General features: G+C 41.0%; 3 protein-coding genes across 9 annotated transcripts in view; 2 read left to right on the top strand and 1 right to left on the bottom strand.

The window, feature by feature from the left end:
* Positions 1-11527, top strand: part of lrrfip1a (leucine rich repeat (in FLII) interacting protein 1a) — a 63603-nt gene extending 52076 nt beyond the window's left edge. For 5 of the 7 annotated variants that reach the window (XR_008810981.1, XR_008810980.1, XR_008810979.1 and 2 more), the window contains 5 exons: positions 1534-1626; positions 2998-3142; positions 4456-8579; positions 8775-8824; positions 10064-10139. Coding sequence is in view for 1 of the 7 variants with exons in the window: in XM_056289085.1 (XP_056145060.1) it covers positions 1534-1626; positions 2998-3142; positions 8775-8824; positions 10064-10184; positions 10310-10389; positions 11090-11194; positions 11398-11505 (702 nt within the window). In the remaining 6 variants the exon portion in view is untranslated. Of the gene's footprint in view, positions 1-1533; positions 1627-1747; positions 2011-2217; positions 2311-2997; positions 3143-4455; positions 8580-8774; positions 8825-10063; positions 10185-10309; positions 10390-11089; positions 11195-11397 lie in introns of those variants that run through there. The other 2 variants (XM_056289085.1, XR_008810982.1) reach the window with 2 other exon arrangements.
* A 2000-nt stretch (positions 11528-13527) lies between these two features.
* tyw5 (tRNA-yW synthesizing protein 5) lies at positions 13528-18788 on the bottom strand. Its single transcript, XM_056289086.1, has 8 exons — positions 18670-18788; positions 17863-18017; positions 17714-17783; positions 17549-17593; positions 16522-16659; positions 15478-15565; positions 14549-14665; positions 13528-13866 (listed from the first exon to the last, which is right to left on the bottom strand). Exons 1-8 carry the CDS (start codon positions 18748-18750, stop codon positions 13547-13549), a joined length of 1014 nt encoding a protein of 337 aa, XP_056145061.1. The 5' UTR covers positions 18751-18788; the 3' UTR covers positions 13528-13546.
* Positions 18789-19347: 559 nt separating this feature from the next.
* Positions 19348-22674, top strand: maip1 (matrix AAA peptidase interacting protein 1). The gene is made up of 5 exons (XM_056289881.1): positions 19348-19696; positions 19857-19928; positions 20807-20933; positions 21085-21235; positions 21409-22674. The coding sequence occupies exons 1-5, from the start codon at positions 19376-19378 to the stop codon at positions 21485-21487; spliced, it is 750 nt and encodes a 249-aa protein (XP_056145856.1). The 5' UTR covers positions 19348-19375; the 3' UTR covers positions 21488-22674.
* Positions 22675-22863: the final 189 nt, after the last annotated feature.

The following is a 22863-nucleotide window of genomic DNA, read 5'->3' as shown; positions in this document are numbered from 1 at the left end:
TCACTCCCCACATGCCTCAATGAGTCTTGGGTACCACGGACCCTATCGCTGGTTCATCGGTTGTCCTTCCTTTGACCACTTTTGGTAGGTCCTGCCTTTTTGGAGATGCTTTGACCCAGTCGTCTAGCCATCACAATTTGGCCCTTGTCAAAGTTGTCAAAGATTCTTACGCTTGTCCATTTTTCCTGCTTCAAACACATCAACTTCAAGAACTGACTGTTCACTTGCTTCCCAATAAATCCCATGCCTTTTCAGGTGCCATTGTAATAAGTTAACCAATGTTATTCACTTACGTTTTGTCCTAACGTAATGTGATGTGAGTGAGCATCAGCGAAACAATCAGTTTGAATGCTTTATTTTCTATTGGAATGTCCTAACTGCCGCGAGCAACACAGCATGCTGTTTTGAGCTGAACTTTTGTTGGACACCCTGTTTCTATTTACTTCCTGTCACTCGCGTTGAAAAGCGCTGTGTCATGAACAAGGAACATCTCCAGTCTTGGAATTTCCCCTCCCCCCATTTTCACCCCAATTGTATCCGGCCCATTACCCTACTCTTCCGAGCCACCCTGATCACTTCTCCACCCCCTCTGCTGATCCGGGGAGGGCTGTAGACTACCACATGCCTCCGCCAATACATGTGGAGTCGCCAGCCACTTCTTTTCACCCGACAGTGAGGAGTTTCGCCAGGGGGACATAGCACACAAGAGGATCACGCTATTCCCCCCAGTTCCCCCTCCCCTCTGAACAGGCACCCCGACCGATCAGGGGAAGCGCTAGTGCAGCAACCAGAACACATACCCACATCTGGCTTCCCACCCACAGACACAGCCAATTGTGTCTGTAGGGACACCCGACCAAGCCGGAGGTAACACGGGAACATCACCAGTCTGATCTCAAGTGCACAGTTTATAGGTATGTGGTTTGTTTACATGGCGGTTTCAGTGTGGACAGAGAGCATCAGACACTCGGTTGCTGTTAGGACACGATGTTATCCGTCGGTGGTTTTAATGTTTTGGCTGATTGGTGTATCCCAATATGGAGTTAAGTCTAGCACCATTAACAAGGCAAGTTAATCTTTTTCAACTAAACAACAGTTCAGGTTTTTCTTTGGAGGCTTCCATCGTCTTGGTGTGCAAAGCATAAATGCTAGCTCACAAAATGCAAATTCAGAAATGATAATGGATGTCATATGCACTATATGACATGCATTATCGGATAGGATAAAAACACTTGGAGGATGATAAAGTGAAGGTAAAACTTGCATTATGGAGTGCAAACTGAACAATGACTGCTTGGTAATAGAGGTTTTAAGGTCAGCAAAATCATATTTTTTTTCCCCTCGTAATGTTTGGAGTGTAGGCGGTGTCTCTTGGAGGTGTGTGTGGGGGGGGGGGGCACGTGTGTATATTCCACTGGATTTATACTATGGCACAGGCACTCAGAACAATCACTGTTTAGAAAACAAGACTGTCATACGTTCTCCAAAACAAGCTTAGCTCTTCATCACCCTGGCCTCTCTTTTCCTTCCCAGGATTATGAAAGAGAAAAGCATGCCCACAGCATGCTTCAGTTCCAGTTCAACGAAATGAAAGAGACGCTGAAGCAAAGTGAAGAGCTGTTAAATGTGAGTACAGGGTATTCCAACACCTACTGTATGTAAATATGGCTACTTGTATATGAGTGGGGAACAGGTCAGGGCTGACAAAGGGATCAACCATCGATCAAATGATCAGCAACCATCTGTATTTAAAATTCGCAATAACCAGCTATCTTTCACCTTATTTTCATATTTTCTGTGCGGTTCTGTGCTAGGGCTGTGTTGAGGTGCAGCTTTCACAACACCTCATCCTACTTGCACTGTCCTTTTCCCAAGTTCTGCTTTTTTCTACTCTCTTGCTTTTCCCTACTGTCTTAGGAAATCCGTCAGCTGCGTATGAAGCAGGACGGTTTTGTTAGGGAAATCTCTGACCTACAGGAGACTGTGGAATGGAAGGATAAAAAAATCGGGGTACGGCATGTGGACTCTGAACCTCTTTAACTCACTTATTAACTCACAGAAGTCTGTCATTCATTTCAATTATGTTCTGCTCATTTGTGAACACCTGCACAATGGCAACATCTACCTTGCATGAAACCGTATGCTTTCTTTTACTTTCCTTTTACCTGAATTCTCCTCTTCTTCACTCATTCTCTGCCACTTGGGGGATATGATCAGGCCTTAGAGCGACAGAAAGAATATACAGATGCAATCCGTGTCGAGCGAGATGAGCTCAGAGATGAGGTGGTCAAGCTGAAAGATATTCTGAAGGTATTTGACCAGTTGTGAAATTATTATCCTTCTAAGTTATGCCATTCATCTTGGTATTAATTCTACCTATGTAACTTTAAGATGCTGTGTATAACTTGAATTAAATCTCAGTCGACTGTTTACAAATCATTTTTGTGGTGTCTGGGTAGCATAGCAGTCTATTCCGTTGCCTACCAACATGGGGATAGCTGGTTCGAATCCCCGTGTCACCTCTGGCTTGGTTGGGCGTCCCTACAGACACCATGGCTGTGTCTGCGGGTGGGAAGCCGGATGTGGGTATGTGTCCTGGTCACTGCACTAGCGCCTCCTTTGGTCGGTCGAGGCACCTGTTCGGGGGGAGGAGGAGCTGGAGGGAATAGCGTGATCCTCCCATGTGCTACGTCCCTCTGGCGAAACTCTTCACTGTCAGGTGAAAAGAAGCGGCTGGCGACTCTACATGAATCGGAGGAGGCATGTGGTAGTCTGCAGCCCTCCCCAGATCGGCAGAGGGGGTGGAGCAGCGACCGGGATGGCTTTGAAGAGTGGGGTAATTGGCCGGATACAATTGGGAAGAAAAAAGGGGATTTTTTTTTTTAATCATTTTTGTGAGACTCAGTTTGTCCAGTACCGAAACTGACAGTGCAGCAACTCAAATTCAAACATCCAAAGAGATGATGTTTGATTTTTGTTTTTTGTTTTTTCACCTAGAAACAGGGAATTGTGTTGGGACCGGATCTGAACATCAATGGGGAAGTGGTTGAGACAGAAACTGAGGGGTCATCCAGTGGGGACCCTGCCTCTCGACTGGCTCAGGATTCCCAGACATCTCCCACAGAAGGAAACAGCATGTTGGGTAAGGAACCATTGTGATAAACGATCACAGCATGCCTTCTTAATCCATAGCTTTGCACAAACTTATGGAAAGGTTTCATTCCAAAACTCTATATGTGTCAATTTTATTTAAATTTAATTGATATTGTTTGCTCAGTTGAATAAAGAGAAATATGTCTTCTAAAAGGTCACTAAATAAATTGCTCAGGAAGGAAAAAAAGGAGTACAGTATTATATGATTTTGTACTTCTTATAAAATGTTATATTTCATAACAATATTTTCACAAGTGAGAATTTGGAATGAACGCTTCAGTTCAAGTGCTCCTCACTACTGTTATGCTACTCATGCTTTGAGAGCTGGCTCTGATTTGTACTGACCTTAAGCCTTTACCTCTCTTACATTGCACATAATGCTTTCTTGCATGATTTTACATTTAACAGACAAGCACAGAAGCTCCTTGCCTTCAAAACAGCTCTTATCATTGCTAACTTGTAGACGTTTTTTTTCTTTGTATTTTCTCATCCTTTTAACTATCCTCTGATTATTATCTTGTCATTCAAAAACATGCAGTAAGGTATATTCAGCTCGTCTAGCTATTAAAATACTGCTATACAGTAAGGCCTTTGCAATTTATGGTGCCTGAAATTTGAAAGTGCTTTATTAGTAGCAGTGTAGTTCTTAAATGCTTGCTTTTTTCATGTTGGTTTAATAGTGTAAAATCATGTAGTAGAAGATGCTGTATTGACTAGATGAGTGATTTTAGATGACGTGTTTCATACATATTTTGTTTTTTAAACTGACATCAGCCATGTTATATTATTGTCATAGCGTTACATTGATACACTATTGCTTGTATCCATGCTTTCACTTATTATTCATGAAGTAGCCAACCAAATCAGTGTGGCATTCAATTTTGCAAAAGAAATTTGCTCACACCAATTTCCTCAAAAACCAACAAACGGCTTAAGATCAGTACAGCAAAGCTCCATTGAGGTCAAGACTACGAGTTATAGATTTTGTCAGAGGACCAGTCTCTGCACTAGCTTTCTTTGGGATCAAGAACCTTTTGGTTTGGTGTTCCTTGCTTCCTCTTCCTTTTTGTCCTGGTCTTTTTGGTTTGATTCTCTTCAGCCTCCATTTCCTGTGATTTTTCTTCTTTCTGCTGCTTCCAAATCAGCCAAGGGTTCACTCTGTTCAAGGTTTCTGAGGGCTGTATCCTATCTTGAACTCTGCTTTTGTGCTTATTTGCCGAGGTAAAAAAAAAAAATTAAAGTCATAACAAAAGTCCTACTATTTTGGCCTTTTATCATCGTTTGCTCTTCATGATCTCTCAGGCAGAGCACGGGAGACTCAGTTAAGAAGTAGTGGAGAGGAAGAGTTGGATCCCAACCAGCATCAAGAGACACTTGAAGCTAAAGAGAGCCAATTGAATTCTGCTACACCCTGTAGTGTTGCTAACGTTTCTCATTTGGAATCATCTTTGGAAGATCAGCAGACATGCTTTCCCACAATCAGGGACACCATTAATGAAAGTGGCCTCGGCAAGGACTCTGACAATGACATCCCGATGAAATATGTCAAAAATGAAGGTGGCAATGTTGACATTCAATGGATTGAAACAGGACCTGTGAAAGAAGATGCAGGTTTTGAGGCCAATGGAACAGGGCCAAAGATAGAGGGAGGAGATTTAGGAGAGACAGGTGGAGGAAGTATGGGAATTAAAAAAGTTACTACAGGGGAATCAGAGATCATAGTCAGCAACAGTAGTGATGACATAAGGGAAACATCTGGTAACTTTTTGGAAGAGCCTGTAAGAGTTGAAGCATGTCAATTGGATACAGAATGTACAATCTCAAGTGCACAGCAAAGTGAGGTCTTAGAGAATACTGCGAAAATCAGTTCACCTGATGATTCAAATCTAGTTAGAATTACTGAGCCTCAACATGAATCTGATAATGCAGATAACACAGAGAATGAAGAGCTAGAGGAACGCTCGAAAAAATCGCAATCCCACAATGATGTTACCCCTGGCAAAAAGAAGAGGAAGAAAAGGAAAGGCAAACGTAAAAAGCGAGGCACTCAAGAGGACGAAAACCAGAGGGATGATGCAAAGCAACAATGTCTAACAGAGAAAGAAAAAGGCAAAACAGAAGAGGGTTTAGAGTTGGTGACAAGAGATAATGGACCATCTGTAGAGCTTGAGATTGATGGTGGTCCCATTGAGTCTCCACGGGAATTTCTGATGGATCCACCTCAAGATGATCAAGAACAACACCATACTAAAGAAACTGAGGAGGAGCAAGCAGTGGTATCTGTGGGACTCAATACAGAGTCCATCCTCAGTACAACTAACCCTACTGACAATTCCCAAATTACCAACTGCATGGATGACAATGATGCAGAATGCACCTCAATTGCAGGCGATTTTAAAGATGATACAGGAGTCCTAAACAAGAACGATGTCCTTCAGACTGAACTAAAAATTGGTAGCACAAAGAATGAAACTGGATCAAGCACTGAGGGTAGATTAGAATGCCCAACTAATGACCCTCCCAATGACAATGAAACTACAACTAGTAATGCCAACTTTGAGGCTGAATCAAAGGATCCAATCAGTATAGATGTAGCCAGTAACAAGACTGATCCTGCAAACAGTCTTGAAAGCAATGATAACAATGTTGCCCCATCAAAAACAGCTGGCCACATTGAGTGTCTCGAGCACTCTCTTGGTACTGAAGAACCTGAAATAATTGCAACTATAAGCTCAGGCAAGGAGGACACTGAGGTAACCGAGACCATCAAAGATCTGGAGCCAGATGTAGAGATGGAGGAAAAAGCCTTTTCTTGTAATGTCATTACTGCAGATCATGATTGTGATCATTCAGAGCCAAGCCAAGAAGAGTTAGAAAGCAGGGGATTGAATGAAGTTGCAAAAGAATCTGAACATTCGCTTCAGCCTGAAGCTAATGGCGTCATTGAGTGTCTTGAGCACTCACCTGGCACCGAAGAGCCTGACCAAACTACAACTATAAACTCATACAAGGAGGACACTGAGGTAACAGAGAGCATCACTGATGAGCAGCCAGATTTGGAGATTGAAGAAAAATCCTTTTCTTATCATGTCATTACTGCTGATCATGACTGTGCTCTTTCAGAGTTAAGCTTAGAGGAGGTAGAAAACAAGGAGTTGAACGAAGTTGTCGAGGAATCTGAAGAGCCGCTTCAGCCTGACTACTGCTCAGGGTCATCCCCAACAGATGCAGAGAACTGTGGCAATATACCCTCAGAGAAGTGCTGTAGTGGATCTGTCAATGAGCAGAACTTTTCAGAGACACCAATCCAATGTGAACGTGTCATGGTTATATCTAGTTGCCCAGTAGAAAGCCAGGGTTTGAATACAGTGGAGTTTGTAGATCAAAAAGATGAATCAAATGTTGAAGTTTCCATGGAAAAAGATGCGAGCAATATCACAGAGATATCGCTGACAGAAAGAGAAAATGAAATAGGTTCCTTTGCAGAAAAGGACCACAGTGATGGAGGACAGGCTAACTTCAAGGATCTTGACCATCAAAATAGTGAAAATGTTCAGGAACTTGAGAAATCTCCTTGCCCAAAGGAAAGCCAAGAAAATGAATCTGATATAATCAAGCCCTTGGATATCAGTTCTTCTAAATTCATCCAACATGAAAGCGATGATGATGTGGAAGGACAGTCATTTGACTTTGATGACATAGATTTGGAGGTGGACATAAAGGCACACGAGGAGGGAGTCGAGAAGATGTCAGAAAGTGTGTCAGCAAAGGTCAGCAATGTTAATTTAGGCCATTACCAAATTGATGTCATCAAGTCCAATGAGGACACGGAGGAACAGCAGCAAGAGCTGCCAAATGAGAGCAATGATGAGAAGTGTACTGTTGATGAGGTTAGCGAGGTAGACACAAGAGGTCAGGAGTTGGACAGTGTGTCTGAAGACCATCAAAGTTCAATGGATAATGAGGAAGTTGCTATTAAAATCGGGGAAGATGAAAGTAAGGAACAGCAGAATGCAGTGGAGGAGATAAGTGTAGCAGTTGAAGCAAAACACATTTTAGATGAAAATGTTGGGAACCCTGGGGAGACGGGGTTTGTCGAAGGTAACGGTGATGAGAAAGGAATGCAGGCGTTGCCCATACGCATCGAGGAAGGAGACGAGGTAATTAAGCAAGAATTGCTGGGTGAACAGCTGGGCGTTCAGAATAAAGAGGGCCAAGTGGGTGGCAACACGGAGCCATTACCCTCTAAGAAAGACTTAAAAAAGAATGGCAAGAAAGGCAAAGGAAAGGGCAAAGAGGACTGTAAGATGTCCTAGTCTATAGTTGACAAGGTTTGATCTGTCCTCACTCTTTGATGAGCTCTCGCTTTTGTGCAAAAATATTCAAATATAAAGTATTTCATAACTGTTAATTTTAGTCATTCCAAATGTATTGTAAGTATATATTGTAGTGTTGTAGTGAGTAAAAACTCTGAAAACATCAAATTCCATTGTGGTTGAAATGGCAGAATTTGTGGAGAGATGTGAATGAGAGTACTTTTCAAAGTTGGTTGCTGGACCAATGAGATAAACCTGCACTGGTATTGTCAGAGGACATGCTGTATTTATTTTCATATGAATGCACATTTATCTTGCTGCTTGTAATGTTGTACTGTCCCACTGGTAATTCACTATTATTGTCTTGCTCTACAAAAGCATTGCAAAAGTTTCTCGTCTCATATACATTATACAATGATTTCTGGAGGATATTCATTTATTTAACCATTTATTTGGATTTATTGTTTTAGTTAAGGTTAGATGGCATATAAGTGAAGGTAAAGGATAACAGAACTTAATGAGAAAAGATCTGAATCTGACAATTCAGCTGCCATATTGGTGTTATGCTCATGGTGAAAAAGAGTGTGTCTTCTAAAACCCGACTTGTTTGTAATTATTGATTTGACTCATTGATTCAAATAAGAGGGTAGAGTACAATGGGGACTGCAAATTGTTGTCTGATATTAAGTCTTTATCTTATTGCACTATTACCCAATCTAAATGTTTATCCACATGCATTTTCTGCAAAGAAACTACTTGTATGGCATGGCAATTATTAAAATGTCTCATCTCGTCTAGAAATGTTGCATTAAATTTCTGTACCCTAGATTAATCTACGTTGATTAATTTTCCATTCACTTCAGCACATATAAACGTAAGGGTACATGTCTCCTCGTTGTCTCATTGTGAGGCGTGAATGTGGCCATAGAGTGTGTGTGCCCTTGCACTGATATCCTCTCCACAGTTTCTGCATGCTAACCCTCCCTTCATACCACACCCCATCACTTCTTTCCCGATGCCTGCTCTGTTGCATGCATCAAGTGACCTCAAAAGGCCTCCTACCCTGACCCAGTTCCCCTCCCTCCATCTCCTTGGCTCCTCCTTCCTCTGGTATGTTAACTTTTTTTTTAAAAGATGGATTATGACAGCCAGAATTGGTTGCAGGAAAAAATATTATAGTAGTGCCAGTACATGGTGTATAATGATTTGATAATGTGTAGAATAGAATGTAAAAAAAAAAGACTCTAAGAGCCTTTAGAGTTGCGTTAATCTCTCGTTTCTCGGTGTTTCTCTTTAATCTTTCAGAGATCCGTCTGAGGAAACTGGTGGACGAGCGTGAAAAAATGATAGAACAGGTGGGTCAGCCATTCATCAGCCAAAGGGAAATAAGACTGTTGTTGACATTTTCACTTAACTAAGTTGTATTACAGCTCAAGAAATAAAACTTACAGCAACAAGTGATGCTGTAAGGTACAGACTAGCGGGTCCATATAAAGCAGTGTTGATTTACAAAACAAAAAAAAAAATCCCCTGACAGACACACATTTTGATTAATAAAGGATATAGGGCATTGCATTTTGGGGTGTCTGGGTGGTTTGGCAGTCTATTCCGTTGCCTACCAACATGGAGATCGCCGGTTCGAATCCCTGCGTTACCTCCGGCTTGGTCAGGCGTCCCTACAGACAAAATTGGCCGTGTTTGCTGGGGGGAAGCCGGCTGTGGGTATGTGTCCTGGTCGCTGCACTAGTGCCTCCTCTGGTCAGTCGGGGCACCTGGGGGGGACTGGGGGGGAATAGTGTGATCCTCCTACATGCTACGTCCCCCTGGCGAAACTCCTCACTGTCAGGTCAAAAGAAGCGGCTGGCGACTCCACATGTATCGGAGGAGGCATGTGGTAGTCTGCAGCCCTCCCCGGATCAGCGGAGGGGATGGAGCAGTGATCAGGATGGCTCGGAAGAGTGGGGTAATTGGCCGGATACAATTGGGGAGAAAAATTTTGGGGAAAAAAAGAGGGCATTGCATTTGAATTTGGTGAGATGTTTTGTTGTGATTTTTTTTGTTGCAAGTTTGATATTCAGGCAATCATGTTAAAAACTCAACTTTAGGACGATATAGCAGCATTGGGGTGAGTGACATTAGATATAGAAATTATTGTAAGAAACATCCCAGCTGAAGGAGCTGCATATAACCACATAAAACCCCACAACTAATAAACGGGGGAAGAAATAGAATTACAATATTCCTAGTCGGGATGAGAACTACATGATCTGATGAGCTCGCTAAAATATCTTAAGGTGTCAGCGTGTTGAACAACTTCATGGAAAACATCAGTAAGTGTGACAAAAATTCCTCATCTAAGCCAGGGAGTGATGAATGTCGACTTTAAATTGAAGGATTAAGCGGCTCATCGGAAGTTAACAGCTGTGTGTGTGTGTGTGTGTGTGTGTGTGTGTGTGTGTGTGTGTGTGTGTGTGTGTGTGCGCGCGCGCGCGTGCGTGCATGCATGCATGTGTTTGTGTTTTATTTTTTTTGTTTTTTTGTTTTTTTTGTAGCTGATTTAGATTTTTATGTATCCTGGATGATTTTGTCAACAGGTGAAAAAACTTAAAGCCCAACTTGAGCAGAAGACACAGAAAAATGGCACAGCGGGTGGCTCAAGCCCAGATGGAGAAATTCTTGAGAACGGGACTGATCCAAACATACTAGAGATGCAGAGTAAGTCGTGTGTGTGCATGTGCATGTGTGCGTGCGTAGAAAAAAACAGATAAATTGCTGTTTCTACTCTCACATTTAACTCGTGACTCTTCAACCTTTCTTTTTTTTTTCCGAAATGTGTGCAGGAGATGCCACCAGGCAATTAAGTGACCTGAAGTTTAAACTTGTCAAGGCAGAGCAAGAGGCGACTGCTTTAGAGCAGAATGTGAGTACACGGCTGGGCGGCTTTGGGAGTGGTGTGACTGGGCTCAAGCCCGATCAACAGCAAGCATCTTTCCTACTAAATGGTGCTTTGGCAGGACGTTGAATCCCTGCCAGCTTTAGTGGGGGTCTCCTCATCTTGTATTATCTCATACCACATGTTGGGCAACTGTGTGAATTCCTAGTACATTTAAAGATGTTACAGGGGCGTCCGGGTAGCGTAGCGGTCTATTCCGTTGCCTGCCAACACAGGGATCACCGGTTCGAACCCCTGTGTTACCTCCGGCTTGGTCGCGCATCCCTACAGACACAATTGGCTGTGTCTGCAGGTGGGAAGCCAGATGTGGTTGTGTGTCCTGGTCGCTGCACTAGCACCTCCTCTGGTCGGTCAGGCCATCTGTTCGGGGTGGGGAGGGGGAACTGGGAAGAATAGCGTGATCCTCCCACATGCTATGTCCCCCTGGTGAAACTCCTCACTGTCAGGTGAAAAGAAGCAGCTGGCAACTCCACATGTGTCGGAGGAGGCATGTGGTAGACTGCCATCCTCCCCGGATCGGCAGAGGGGTTTGCAGCAGTGACCGGGACGGCTCGGAAACATAGGGTAATTGGCCAAGTACAATTGGGGAGAAAAGGGGGGGGGGGGTCCACAAAAAAAAAAGATGTTACAGTGCGATTGCTTCAAATAACTTGTCTTCATTATACAGGTGACCAGACTTGAGGGTCAGGTGACACGCTACAAATCTGCATCAGAGAATGCAGAGAAAATTGAGGATGAGCTAAAGGCAGAGAAACGCAAGCTACAGAGAGAGGTATACAAGCTAGTCTTCTTGCATTGCAGATATTAGCTAGATAAATACGGGAAATGGGCTTTCAGGTCTTGAAATAAATGTCTGGCCATCTCCACATAGCATCAATGTTGTCTATAATGCCCATTTTTAAATGACATGACTGTCTTATTTAATAGGATCATCTATAATTGCAATATATGTTATTTTGCCTTGTCCATAAACAGTTGCGGTCAGCCCTGGACAAGATAGACGAACTAGAGTCGAACAACAACCACCTCACTAAAAGACTAGAGAAGATAAAGTCTAATCGTGGCATGGCACCGACCCCATAAAGACGACCTGGCTGAAAACTCCACTCTTCTTCTCTGATCAGTGCTGGTTTGATCACTCGGAAAAGAGTATGCTGCATTTTGGGGTCACTTTATTTCTATTTGCCTATTGGCAACTTTAGTGAAATGGAAGGAAGGAGAGGAAAAAAACGAAACAAAAAACAAAACCCCGAGAAACAAATGTACATAACCACCGAATCCAGAACCCAAACAACGTGCCATTTCTTAATATCTCCTTTGTTTTAACCCTACTAGATATCTGCATAGTGTTGCTTACACACCCAGAGAGCACCCAACACTTATTTATAGGCTACACATACTGGGAATGTGGATGTCTGTGTGCCTCATGTCTTGACTCACTGTTTTAATTGAGAGGAACCTAAGTCGGAGCTGTTTTGCACCATTACTGACGCAAATGGGCAACATGGGGTTTCTTGTGACCGGATGGCATCAAGGGGATTTCAGCATCTTCCTGTTCTACAAGATTACTCTGGGCTTCAGTGTAGCATGAGAGACAATATTGTGCTACCCTCTTGACCATCCCGCTGGCTCTCAAAGATATGCAAGATATTTATTTGCCTTGGGACACCCGGAGTACGCAGCAACGCTTTCTCATCTGTTAACAGATGACGTGCCCTGAAACATTACAGTACCATAACTGACATAGCACAAAGGAGCAAGACTGTAATGTACATGACCACAGGATTTTGACTGTTATGCCCATGTAACGGGGATGGGCCAGTGGTTAGTGAGGCTATGCATCCACCAAAGCATTAAGTTGTTTTTTTTTAAGTACACCGGCATATCTACTATACAAGTATATCCTTGAGCAATACAGTTATGCACTATCTGCTGCAAAGGCACTACACTGAGGCTGACCACTGACCCTAACCAGAGAATGGGAAATAAAAGTCCTACCTTACAGGATTGATATTAGAAATCAGTATGTCATGTCAAAAAACAAAAAAAACAAAAACAGGACATCAGATGCCTGCAAGGAAATGATTGCTTGCCTCGGTGAACTGGCATGTGTGTTGTGGATGAGAGCAAATATACCTGCAAATATGTATTCATTTTCTTTTCCTCATTCACACCAAAGTATAAAATACATATTTGTCCAATGAGTTTGAGTGAGTATGTCAGTTCAAGTTTTAAATAGTTTTTTTTTTGTCCATTAAAGGGCTTACAGGTAATGGGGAGCAACCTGAACACAATATTATCACAATCAAATGCGTTCACATATCACCGGTTTTGAAAGATGTTTATTTACATGGTAGTAATTTTACATAGACTAACCTGATGCAGGTTGGAAATCATTTGAATGTACAGGCTGAATGGTGAACGCCCTTGGCGGCCACGCTTAAAAACAACTCGGCTTGACTCATCGTGTGCAACCACCTTTAAATAAGGTAGTACCTCTAAGCTTATTTCTGTTTCATATAGTATGTCACTGGTTGGCTCTTGTGCACACACACTTGCTAAGACTTCCAGAAGAAGGTGAAAATGAGGACTCACCAATTTGGAAAAAGGGGTGTTACGGAAGACCCTGCACACACTGGGGAGATGCTGCTTCACTGTTTACAAAGCTTTAAAATGTTTGTAAGGAAACTTAAAGAGCTGTAATCTTTGTGCAATAAAATGTCTAATCATATCGCATTGGCCGATTTGTGTTTGCTGGACTTCTGGTGGATTTGTGTGGTCATCATTACCATTTTTCAGCTGTTCAGCAGCTCCTATATTTTGGTAAAAGTAGTCGGAACAATAAGGTAGCATAGGTAACGATGGATGAAGAACGATCGAGTCTTTAAGGAAAACATGCCAATCATAAGAAGGTGTAAGCCTAATGCAGAAAAAAAAATGTTTTGGAAAATTACAAACCATGGTCTTCCAAACTTTGCTGTTCTTTAGCGTAACCGTATTTGACTTTCAAAATGTAAGATGTTTATTTGAAATGTGTTCTATGTGTAGCATGGATACAACATTGTGCCTTTCAGTCATCAAAAATACCTCAATGGTTTACCCTCATTTTTCCACAGCAACTGATTCATCCAGGTTTGGTGAGTGGGCTGCTGGGTAATGTACCCTCAGGGTCTCTATGTGCAGTTAGTTTTGGAAGACAGGTGGAGGACGTCCGCTGTTGAATGCGCTGAATCATTCGACGGCCATAAAAGTCACGATAGTCTGGTGGGAGGTCATCAAGCGTGTGTAATGCCCTCTCCAGCGCCTGAAGTGCCTTTGTTGCAGCCAAGGGGTCTTTATTGCCATAAGGGTCCTTTTTATCATAGGTTTCTGCAGGCAGATGGCGCCAGAACACGTTAACGCCCACCCCAAACTGCAGTGCCAGGGTATTATGGAACCACAAAGCTGAGGAAAACAACAGCAGCACTGAATTTAAATATGGGTACATAACACAAACAGTTGTGGTGAAATTTTATGTGACATGAGCTAATGTGAAATCAAAAAAATATGGCACTGGCACTTATTACCAGGATTGTTGTTATGACTGCGTGGCATGATGTAAGGAGCGAGAAAAGTACCATCAGCCACAAGTTATTACCAGTACAAACGATAAATGACAAGAGTATTATGTATTATCATACAATGTTTATAGCATGGTTACTCTTTCTAAGGTTTTCCAAAGAGTAGAAAACATTAAAATCAATGACAAATAAGAAAAAAAAATCAAGCAAAGATTTAAAGTCATCACAATAATTAGCATATCAATTCTGCTCTTTGACAAATGCCCTGTGGAAAATGAAAAAAAAAACTTTGTAAAAATCTGAAGCATGCTAAAAATTGGTTTTCCCTTGTAGTGCTGACATTGCAGAACACTTAATGGCATTTAGGAAACTAAGGTCATGTATCTGAGTGCTGAATGCATAATTTATTTTTTGTTATTTAAATGTTAGCAGGCCAACAAAGTTTTTACACCTGGTGGGTCATAATTTCCTAAAAGCTGTGAGATTTGGTTGGGAAAAGTGCACAGAGCGTACATAGAAATGGAAAGTGAACTGCTGAGTTGGACAGCACAGACAGATGACCGTACCGGGGATGAAAAGCAAGTCGCCAGGCTCCAACACACACTCGTATCTCTGTGCCTTCACAAACTCAGGAAAACGTTGCAAGTCTGGAGTGTCGATGTCTAGGACTTCAGATTTATCTCCTGATTGTTAAAATGAACAATGAAGTAGAGTCGTTATATTACAAAATGCCAGGGCACATAACAATTTTGCATACCCCAATTTAATAATAGATGGAACAAATGACCTATCATGACATAGCAGTACGGAGATATTTAATATTAATTGGGACAAGCTGAACTTAAGACACTGAACTGTCTCTCAGTAGTTGAAGAGTAGTTCTAATAAGTGCTGAGTGTGTCTCATGCTTCATATCGCATATATTTAATAACACTTTTGTAGAAAAACACAAACTCTTAACACCCCCCCCCCAAAAAAAAACATCAAAATCTATAGTCATGCATGATGTTCCACAGGTTTACTTTAACTGGATGACTTTTATTGTGTAGAATGTAGTTTTCGTTGACATAATTCAACAAAATTAATCCAATCATTCTTATCTGTGATAATTACAACTAATGAGTACCAGGGAAATAACCAGCAGATAACCCTAGTTATCAATGAACTCCCATTTCCTCTGAACAATCTGTGTTTTATATATAATCTAAAAATGCTATGAGCAGTGAAATATAAACAACTTTGTGACGTATTCCATGTTGGTTATGATAGATCACCTCGGTAAATCATGTATCACTAATGTGGAGTGTCATCACTTATGTCACCAACATTGTGCCCCCAATGATAATTTTGTCAGGATGGGATAAAAAGAGTGTGTTTTTCTGCCAGTTTACTGGGATTTAAATTCACAATGATCTGACTAGTATATTCTAAACTGTCCACTAAGCAATAAACAGACCTTCAAACATGACTGCTTCTATTGTACATAGCAACTCACCTGACAGGTAGAGGTGCAATGCATCCTGGGGGCTGTAGAGAACCACACGTTTCCTGCCAGTCACCTGAGCCAGCAGGTTATCCATCACCTGTTATGAGAAAGCATTGCAGGTTGCACAGTAAATGTTTCAAAGCAAATATGATTTTACAGTTATTCCTTCTCTATTTTATCTCATATCTCTATCTCATATTTTTTTAATTATGCTTAGACATTCAAAAAAGTATGCACACAACAAAAAAATCATAAAAACTTTGCAGCACTTTGTGACGAGAGCCAAACCTCACATAACCTCCGATAAGTGATGTGTCAGCTAGTACAATAACAATATAACTATCATTAGTGGTGGGTCTAAGAAAAGAAAGGAGGTGGAGCATAGTTGAAGATGCTAAGATTTACATTGACAGCGATGAAGAAGGACAGGATTAGGAATGAGCATATTAGAGGGACAGCTCAGGTTGGACGGTTTGGAGACAAAGCAAGAGAGGCAAGATTGAGATGGCTTGGACATGTGTGGAGGAGAGATGCTGGGTATATTGGGAGAAGGATGCTGAATATGGAGCTGCCAGGGAAGAGGAAAACAGGAAGGCCAAAGAGGAGGTTTATGGATGTGGTGAGGGAGGACATGCAGATGGCTGGTGTGACAGAGGAAGATGTAGAGGACAAGAAGAGATGGAAACGTATGATCCACTGTGACGACCCCTAACGGAGCAGCCAAGAGTAGTAGTAGTAGTAGTAGTAATAATTGTGGGTCTAAGGTTAAAGTCATTCATGTAGGCATTCAAGGCCCTTTGCTCCAACTTGTACATAATTTAGAAAGGACAGCAGATACTCAAAATATGTTTAGAGCACAGTGCCAGCAAGCAGGGTACCCTTGGAGCTGGCAGGGGTTCACTGTATTGCTTAAGGACACTTGATCATAACAAACATGAGCAGGTAAGGGGATTGACTCTGTGTGCAATTGGTTATTGAAACAGTTGCACTAACCAACCAACTAGCCAGCCACCCTGTCTCTAACATCATTTCACCACCTATTCCAACACTCACATCATAGTGTGTCCACAGCTGCAGGCCACAGGAACTGATACGAAAGACGCTGGAGAAAAACTGGTCAGGTTCAAAGAACTGCGGAATGTGGAAATCCTCTGCCAGCTCAGGGAACTGTTTACTCAGGTCGGCAGGTTCCTAAAAAGGGAAAAGACCAGTATCATGCCCTGGTGTATGATCTGGTGTTCTCATAGTGCTTTAATGTCTGCTGGTTTTACTTGCTGTACTTGAAAATAGCAGTAAAACATAACAGTATATGCTGTTATGCTATTATGTCATATTTTCATTACCCGTTTTTCCTTAACATGTTTTATTATGTTCTATTTTGCCTTGGCTCTATTTCCATTTATATTTTGGCTGTATTCCTTTATCAGCTGCAACAACAATCCAATTAGAGGTACGATTTGTAACATCTCTTTTTCTGAAACATATAACTAGTAAATTCAAGGTGGCTTAGCGGTAGTGGCTTAGCGGTAGTACCCCCCTCCCAGATTTCTGCATTCAAAAATACAGGAGCCAGACTGCCCCAGTGTTCTGAAGTGTTCTTAAGGAGTCGCCAAGTTCCGTGTTTTTTTTTTCTTCCTTGCTAGTTGTTATCCACATCACTAAATAATAAAAGTCAGAATTCTGGTAGAAATTACACATTCAAACATTAATGTTTTTTCTAACCATCGGATCTAATCCTTTATTTTTTGACATTTAAAGGTCCAAACCTGGAACCCAGTATGGGTGTTTCTCTCTCCACCCCTACTGGCCTTGTAACTGTTTTTATGAACTCAATCTAAGATAACTTTCCTGTTTTGTCTTCTGAATCTCCACATAATTTGTATTATTTGTCAAGATGAAACACATATTTTGAGTTTGAAAGGTAAACTTAAAAAAAAAAACAATCCACCATGAAGTCCTTCCTAAACTTGGGTATTCCTCTAAATTCTAGATTGCTGCTTTAAAATTACAATTTAATTGTTTATATAGCTTCAAATAACACTCCGTAGCCCTAGTGTGGAAAATGAAGTCTTCTAGATACCTTTCGAACATCCTCTCCAAGCGACCGAAGATAGTAGCTCTCATTCTGACAAGATAACAAACCAGATCAGAACAGAGGATCTGTATTCTCAGATAACTGTAGAAATATACATTTCACAACAAAGGCTCTAAAGTAGATATGCTTAGAAGTGTGCATTCGACTTACTTCACAGAGGAAGTAATCGGTGTGTTTTTTCTCAGATGCTCGTTTCATAAAGTCATTAAACGCCAGAGTCCTATCAATAAAGAAGTCAATCAGGAATACGCAAATGAGGAGTACACAGTGTGTGTGTGTGTGTATGTGTGTAAGCTGACCTATACACAAAGTTTTTGTGAAGGAAGTCCATCTGTGGAACGGTAGATACATGGACCTTCACCTCTTTGTCACCTCCTTCCTGGCCCAGGTATTCAGCTGTCCACCTCTCCAGGCATGGTCCAAGATTCACGCCTCTCAGCACAGCTGGCCTTCGCTACAGTTTATGAATACATTGAATTTGCAAAGCTGAAACTCCGGCCCGGTTTGCATGTTGAATTTACATAAAAACACCAGAACCTTTTATGCCTTTGATAAACAAGTCAATAAGTCCTCTTTTTTTTCACCTCACATAAAAAAACTTGTTTGACACCCTTTATTGAAATTATGTAAACTAGAATGGCGTGTTGTGTACCAATAGTTACAAATTTGTAATATATCAAGGATTCATTCGTTTTGGGCAAACAATGCTATTAGGCCTACGTTATGAAAAACTGCCTTCAAAACTGAACTGTAAATATATAATTCAATGAATAACCATCTAGGTCAAAATCCTCTCGACCCAAGCTAGAAACAGCAACAGAGGGTGGTCTGTGGTTTTTAACTGGTTCACACTAACCTACAGAAATCGGAGCTGAAAACTGATATGATTATTGCGAGTGGCGACTATATAACTCACAGTTAGCAATATAAAAACGTAAATGAATGATATAATCATTTTAAAAAAGGATAAAAAATATCCCCATTTACATGTTTTACAAAGATGGAAGCGAAAAAAGTAAAGTTGCGAGGCAGTAAGAACCACTAAAAGACAGGGACTCGCACTAGAGTCAAGTACTGACAAGCTGCAAAGCTTCTTCTTATCTTACCTCAGGATAAACATCCCGAAGAAAGACGTCCCTGTCCACCTCTTCAAATATCGGCACACTGGACTTTCTCTGCAGCTCCATCAAAATGTGGTTCAGATCATCGTCCGTCTGCAAATGCTGCAAAGTGTCACAGCAAGTGTTACATTGTTAGCATTCCCCACATGGACACGAAACTGGAGTATAATAATAATAATAATAATAATAATAATAATAATAATAATAATAATAATAATAATAATAATCGGAGGAAGAAAAGAATATTGAGTAGCTTTAGTCAAGCCTACTAAATTCAGTAAAAGTGAAGGTCAAGGAACGATGTAGCCACTAAACCAAAAGCGAAAAAATACTATTCTATAAATGTAGAGAATAATAACATATAAATCCTTAAAAGATTTGGTTTTACGTCTTGGGGGGAGAGCCCTACTCTTTTGCTCTCCCTGGGGTGTCTTCCTATTTTTTCTCCCTGTTATTTTATGTTATTTTTTTTATTATTTTTTTTAGGGTGTTGTTCCTTGTCCGACGTGGGGGTCTAGGGACCGAATGTTGTGTTGCTGTAAAGGTAAATATCACAAATTTGTAATTTGTGATACTGGGTTATACAAATAAAATTGACTTGACTTGACTTGACTTGACTGATTTGTTCCCAATCGGATGATACATGTAGACGGACACAAGAAGAAATATATGCGAGGGAGGGGGGGGGAAGATGGCGCTGCCCTTACTGAGAGGTTCCTGTCGTAGTAGGCTACCCTTTGTGTGCACCGTTACTCATCTCTTTAAACCTGAGCATTTTCTTCTGACCAGGTTCAGCAAAGCGAGGCTGCCTCCTTCGTTGTCCGTCGGTGTTTTCTCAGCAGACCGCTCGTATAGCTCCGATCGGGGTGGACAAAAACAACAAAAAAAAGTGGTTGTGGTCGGCGTCCCAAATCCTTTTCTATGGTTCCGCACGAAAATTTACTATTTTCTGATTAGGGCCTACTTTGATAAGGAGTTTAACATTGAAGAATTTACTGAAGGGGCGAAACAGGTGAGTATCGTCACTCAAGCGGACATTATAGTTCTGCAACTAATTCACGACCCCAATACCCCTGATTTGTCGATTGGTCTGTAGCCAAATAATTCTGAGCTTTTAATGTTATCGATAACCTCGGTATCCCATCTGATTTTTTTTTTAAATTTTTTATCAGGCTTTCTCTCATGTTTCGAGACTGCTGTCAAAATGCCAGTTTGAGGCCCTGGACGGTCTTGTGGCAAAAGACGTAAGTATAGGATTACAGAAAGCCCAAATGTTATCTATCTATCGCTATATATATCCTGCCAATGTTCTGAGAGGATAGCTCACTGTGCTCTTTATTTACTTAAGCAATTTACAGGGATCACACAAGACTTACTGTAATATCCTAACAGCAGCCTATATGATACGGTAATGCTTCATTTATGAGACAGCAGCTAGCGTTGGAAGCTATAATGGAAGAAGCAGTGTTCACATTTTAGACTTAAAAAAATGTAATGTCGTCTGAGAGGCAATTTGTGGTACAGCACAGTACATATAAACATTTAAAGCACATCATATAAACAAAAGCAACAATAGTCCATCGTCCAGGAAGATATTTAAAGTGTGTGTCGATAACTGTATACCAACAGTTGTAATGAAAATAAATATTGAGTATAACATTTCCTGGCCTGTGATGGCCTGGCGGCCTGTCCAGGGTGTCTACCCACCTGCCGCTCAATAACTGCTGGGATAGGCTCCAGTATCCCCGTGACCCTGAGAGCAGGATAAGCGGTTCGGATAATGGTTGGATGGATGGATACACATTTCCTATTGTGTCCGTGTATTTCACCTCCCGTAGTCCATTATTTCCCTTAGACTTCCCATGGCTACCGCATCTTATTGAACTGAGTTATTTTCATGGGAATAAATGAATTGTTTTGCTTGGTTTTAACAATGTAATAGCAAGAGAAGTTCTACGTAAGTCTATTTACAGTATTATAATGCTGAATATCATCAGTTATTTTTTGTTTTACTCTTGGGAGTGATGTAATAATAGGCTACTCCTTAGTATGAAGTTATTCAGCCTGAACTGGCATCAGAAAACAAAACTGTAATGCTCAATGAGATGTTTTCTTCTTGCAGTTGATTGGGAAGCTAGAAGAAAAATGCAACCTTCTTCCGTCAAACCACAAGAAAGCACTCTCTGCAGATCCTAGTGAAATCATGTACACAACTCCTGAAAATGTGGACATCTACTATGATGATAACGGTGAACACAGGATTGCTTAACAGAAATGTCAGGATGTTGGCACAAGAAAAGAGCCACTTAAAATTGTTTGTCTGTGCATGCGTACATGTGCACTTAATTGGATGTAGGCATGTTTATTTTAATGCAGTACTTATCACTTCTGACTTTCCAGGGAGAAAATTTGTTAGTATTCTGATGCGCTTCTGGTACCTGACAAGTGCCCATCTTCCTAATGACACAATGGAGGGAACTCGCCTCTTTCAGGTTGCAATTGGTGGCGAAGGAGAGGGAGAGACTAAACAATTGCTAACAGCCAATTATGAGTAAGAATTTGTTTTTCTGCACATGTAAGACAAAATTTGGTTTGGTTTTTGGCATACTCATTATCATAGATAGTTACTGTAAAATAATCAAGCTGTTTTCCTTTTGAGCTGGTCCTTTTAACCTTTGTATTATTAAAAAATCTTTCTTCTTCTTCCTCTTCAAATATGAGTAGATTCCAAAGGGAATTTACTAAGGGGGTGCCACCAGACTGGACCATTACAAGAATAGAACATTCCAAACTGTTGGATTAAGGCGATATTGCTTGGAGGCTGATGGATTAATTAAAAATGGTGGAAGATCAACAGTTTCCTTGTGTTTCCTTACCATACAACGGACAGGAATATACGCCTGCCCACAGCAATCTCCAGTCTCCTTCCTCTGAGGGATAATCAAAACCGACATCTGACCTAGAAGTCCATGGCATCACTGTATAAAAGACATGAGCCAAATGCATCTGTTCTAAGATACTGCATAGAAATATATTCGTTGTGTTTTTAGTCACAGAGTTGTAGTACAGTATTGGGTTATATGTGCAAATGCATACTGTGGAAGGCTGAAATTAAGCTCTCGTTTGTACATTTGGTAATAGGGCCACACGCCATAATTGGATAAAAGGGTATCAGCAAATAATTTAAAGCCTTTTTTTTTACCCACCTATAATTATGTCTAGGTGGAGTTTGTCACACACACACAAGAGGCTACAGTGAATGAAATCCAAAGATATGTGATCTTCCACTTTGTTTCACAGGGGGTTAAAGAGTATGCAGACTTTCATCTCAACTAAACATATCAATAAATTATTTCACTAAGTCATCCATAAAATCTGTTTAGGTATTATTTGGCTGAAATGAAACAGTCCATATTCTCAATATATGTCATGTAGTCTTACCTCTGTATTATTTGATTACAGGAAGGGGTGTGGATTTATACTTGTGTCAAAAACCCTTCCATCAGGTACTTTAAACGCTGTGGGTTATTTCCAAATAGTGTTTGACTTTGATGTGACAATGATGTTAAGAGGTGAATTTGGTTTGCAATGAGATTCTTCTGTGCATCTTTGATAAGTACAACACACACTTTAATGTCTTTATGTAGTATCTGTTCACTGGGGGGGGGGGGGGACAACCTAAAACAGGATTTTAGACTTGTACGGATTTATTACCAAAATAAGAAATCATTCCCTGAAGTAAGAATTACAGTTGTCTTAATGTGCACATTCAAAACCCAATTTGTTAATTGAGAGGACTGAATGGGTTTACAAGTCTCGAACTGCTAGTCCAGTGCTAGAAGAGACCAGATTTATGTTTGTATTGTTTTGTGTGGTGGAAATGTGCTGCCAGACTGCGAGAGGACTAAAACATCCGCCACTGCCACGTTTGCTGATACAAAGTACAACATCTGAATATATATATATACACACACACACACACACACACACACACACTCCAGGGCAGCTTTCAAACAGAAAATCCTTTGTCATAATAAAGACTTGATAAGACGTGTTGCCTGGGCAGATTTTCTTTAACCGAGGTTACGCATTCTCTGTTGCGATATTAACTGATGGGCTAATTTTGATGTCTGTAGCGCCTGTTTTCTGCGCAGAGCAATAACCTGAGCAGAGCCAAAA

This window comes from Lampris incognitus, chromosome 11 (genome assembly GCF_029633865.1).
Source record: "Lampris incognitus isolate fLamInc1 chromosome 11, fLamInc1.hap2, whole genome shotgun sequence".
Taxonomy (NCBI): Eukaryota; Metazoa; Chordata; class Actinopteri; order Lampriformes; family Lampridae; genus Lampris; species Lampris incognitus.
Note: the sequence above shows the minus strand (reverse complement) of the source record. Positions and strands in the feature narration are given on the sequence as shown.

What these genes read in the sequence shown, in the direction of transcription:
- tyw5 (XM_056289086.1), bottom strand. Translation starts at nt 18,750, where the DNA reads ATGGAGCTGCAGAGAAAGTCCAGTGTGCCGATATTTGAAGAGGTGGAC. An exon ending in TTCGGGATGTTTATCCTGAG is followed by an intron (nt 18,018 to 18,669) that starts GTAAGATAAGAA and finishes CATAAACTGTAG; the next exon opens with CGAAGGCCAGCTGTGCTGAG. An exon ending in CACAAAAACTTTGTGTATAG is followed by an intron (nt 17,784 to 17,862) that starts GTCAGCTTACAC and finishes CTTTATTGATAG; the next exon opens with GACTCTGGCGTTTAATGACT.
- maip1 (XM_056289881.1), top strand. Translation starts at nt 19,376, where the DNA reads ATGGCGCTGCCCTTACTGAGAGGTTCCTGTCGTAGTAGGCTACCCTTT. An exon ending in ACGGTCTTGTGGCAAAAGAC is followed by an intron (nt 19,929 to 20,806) that starts GTAAGTATAGGA and finishes TTCTTCTTGCAG; the next exon opens with TTGATTGGGAAGCTAGAAGA. An exon ending in TTGCTAACAGCCAATTATGA is followed by an intron (nt 21,236 to 21,408) that starts GTAAGAATTTGT and finishes AAATATGAGTAG; the next exon opens with ATTCCAAAGGGAATTTACTA.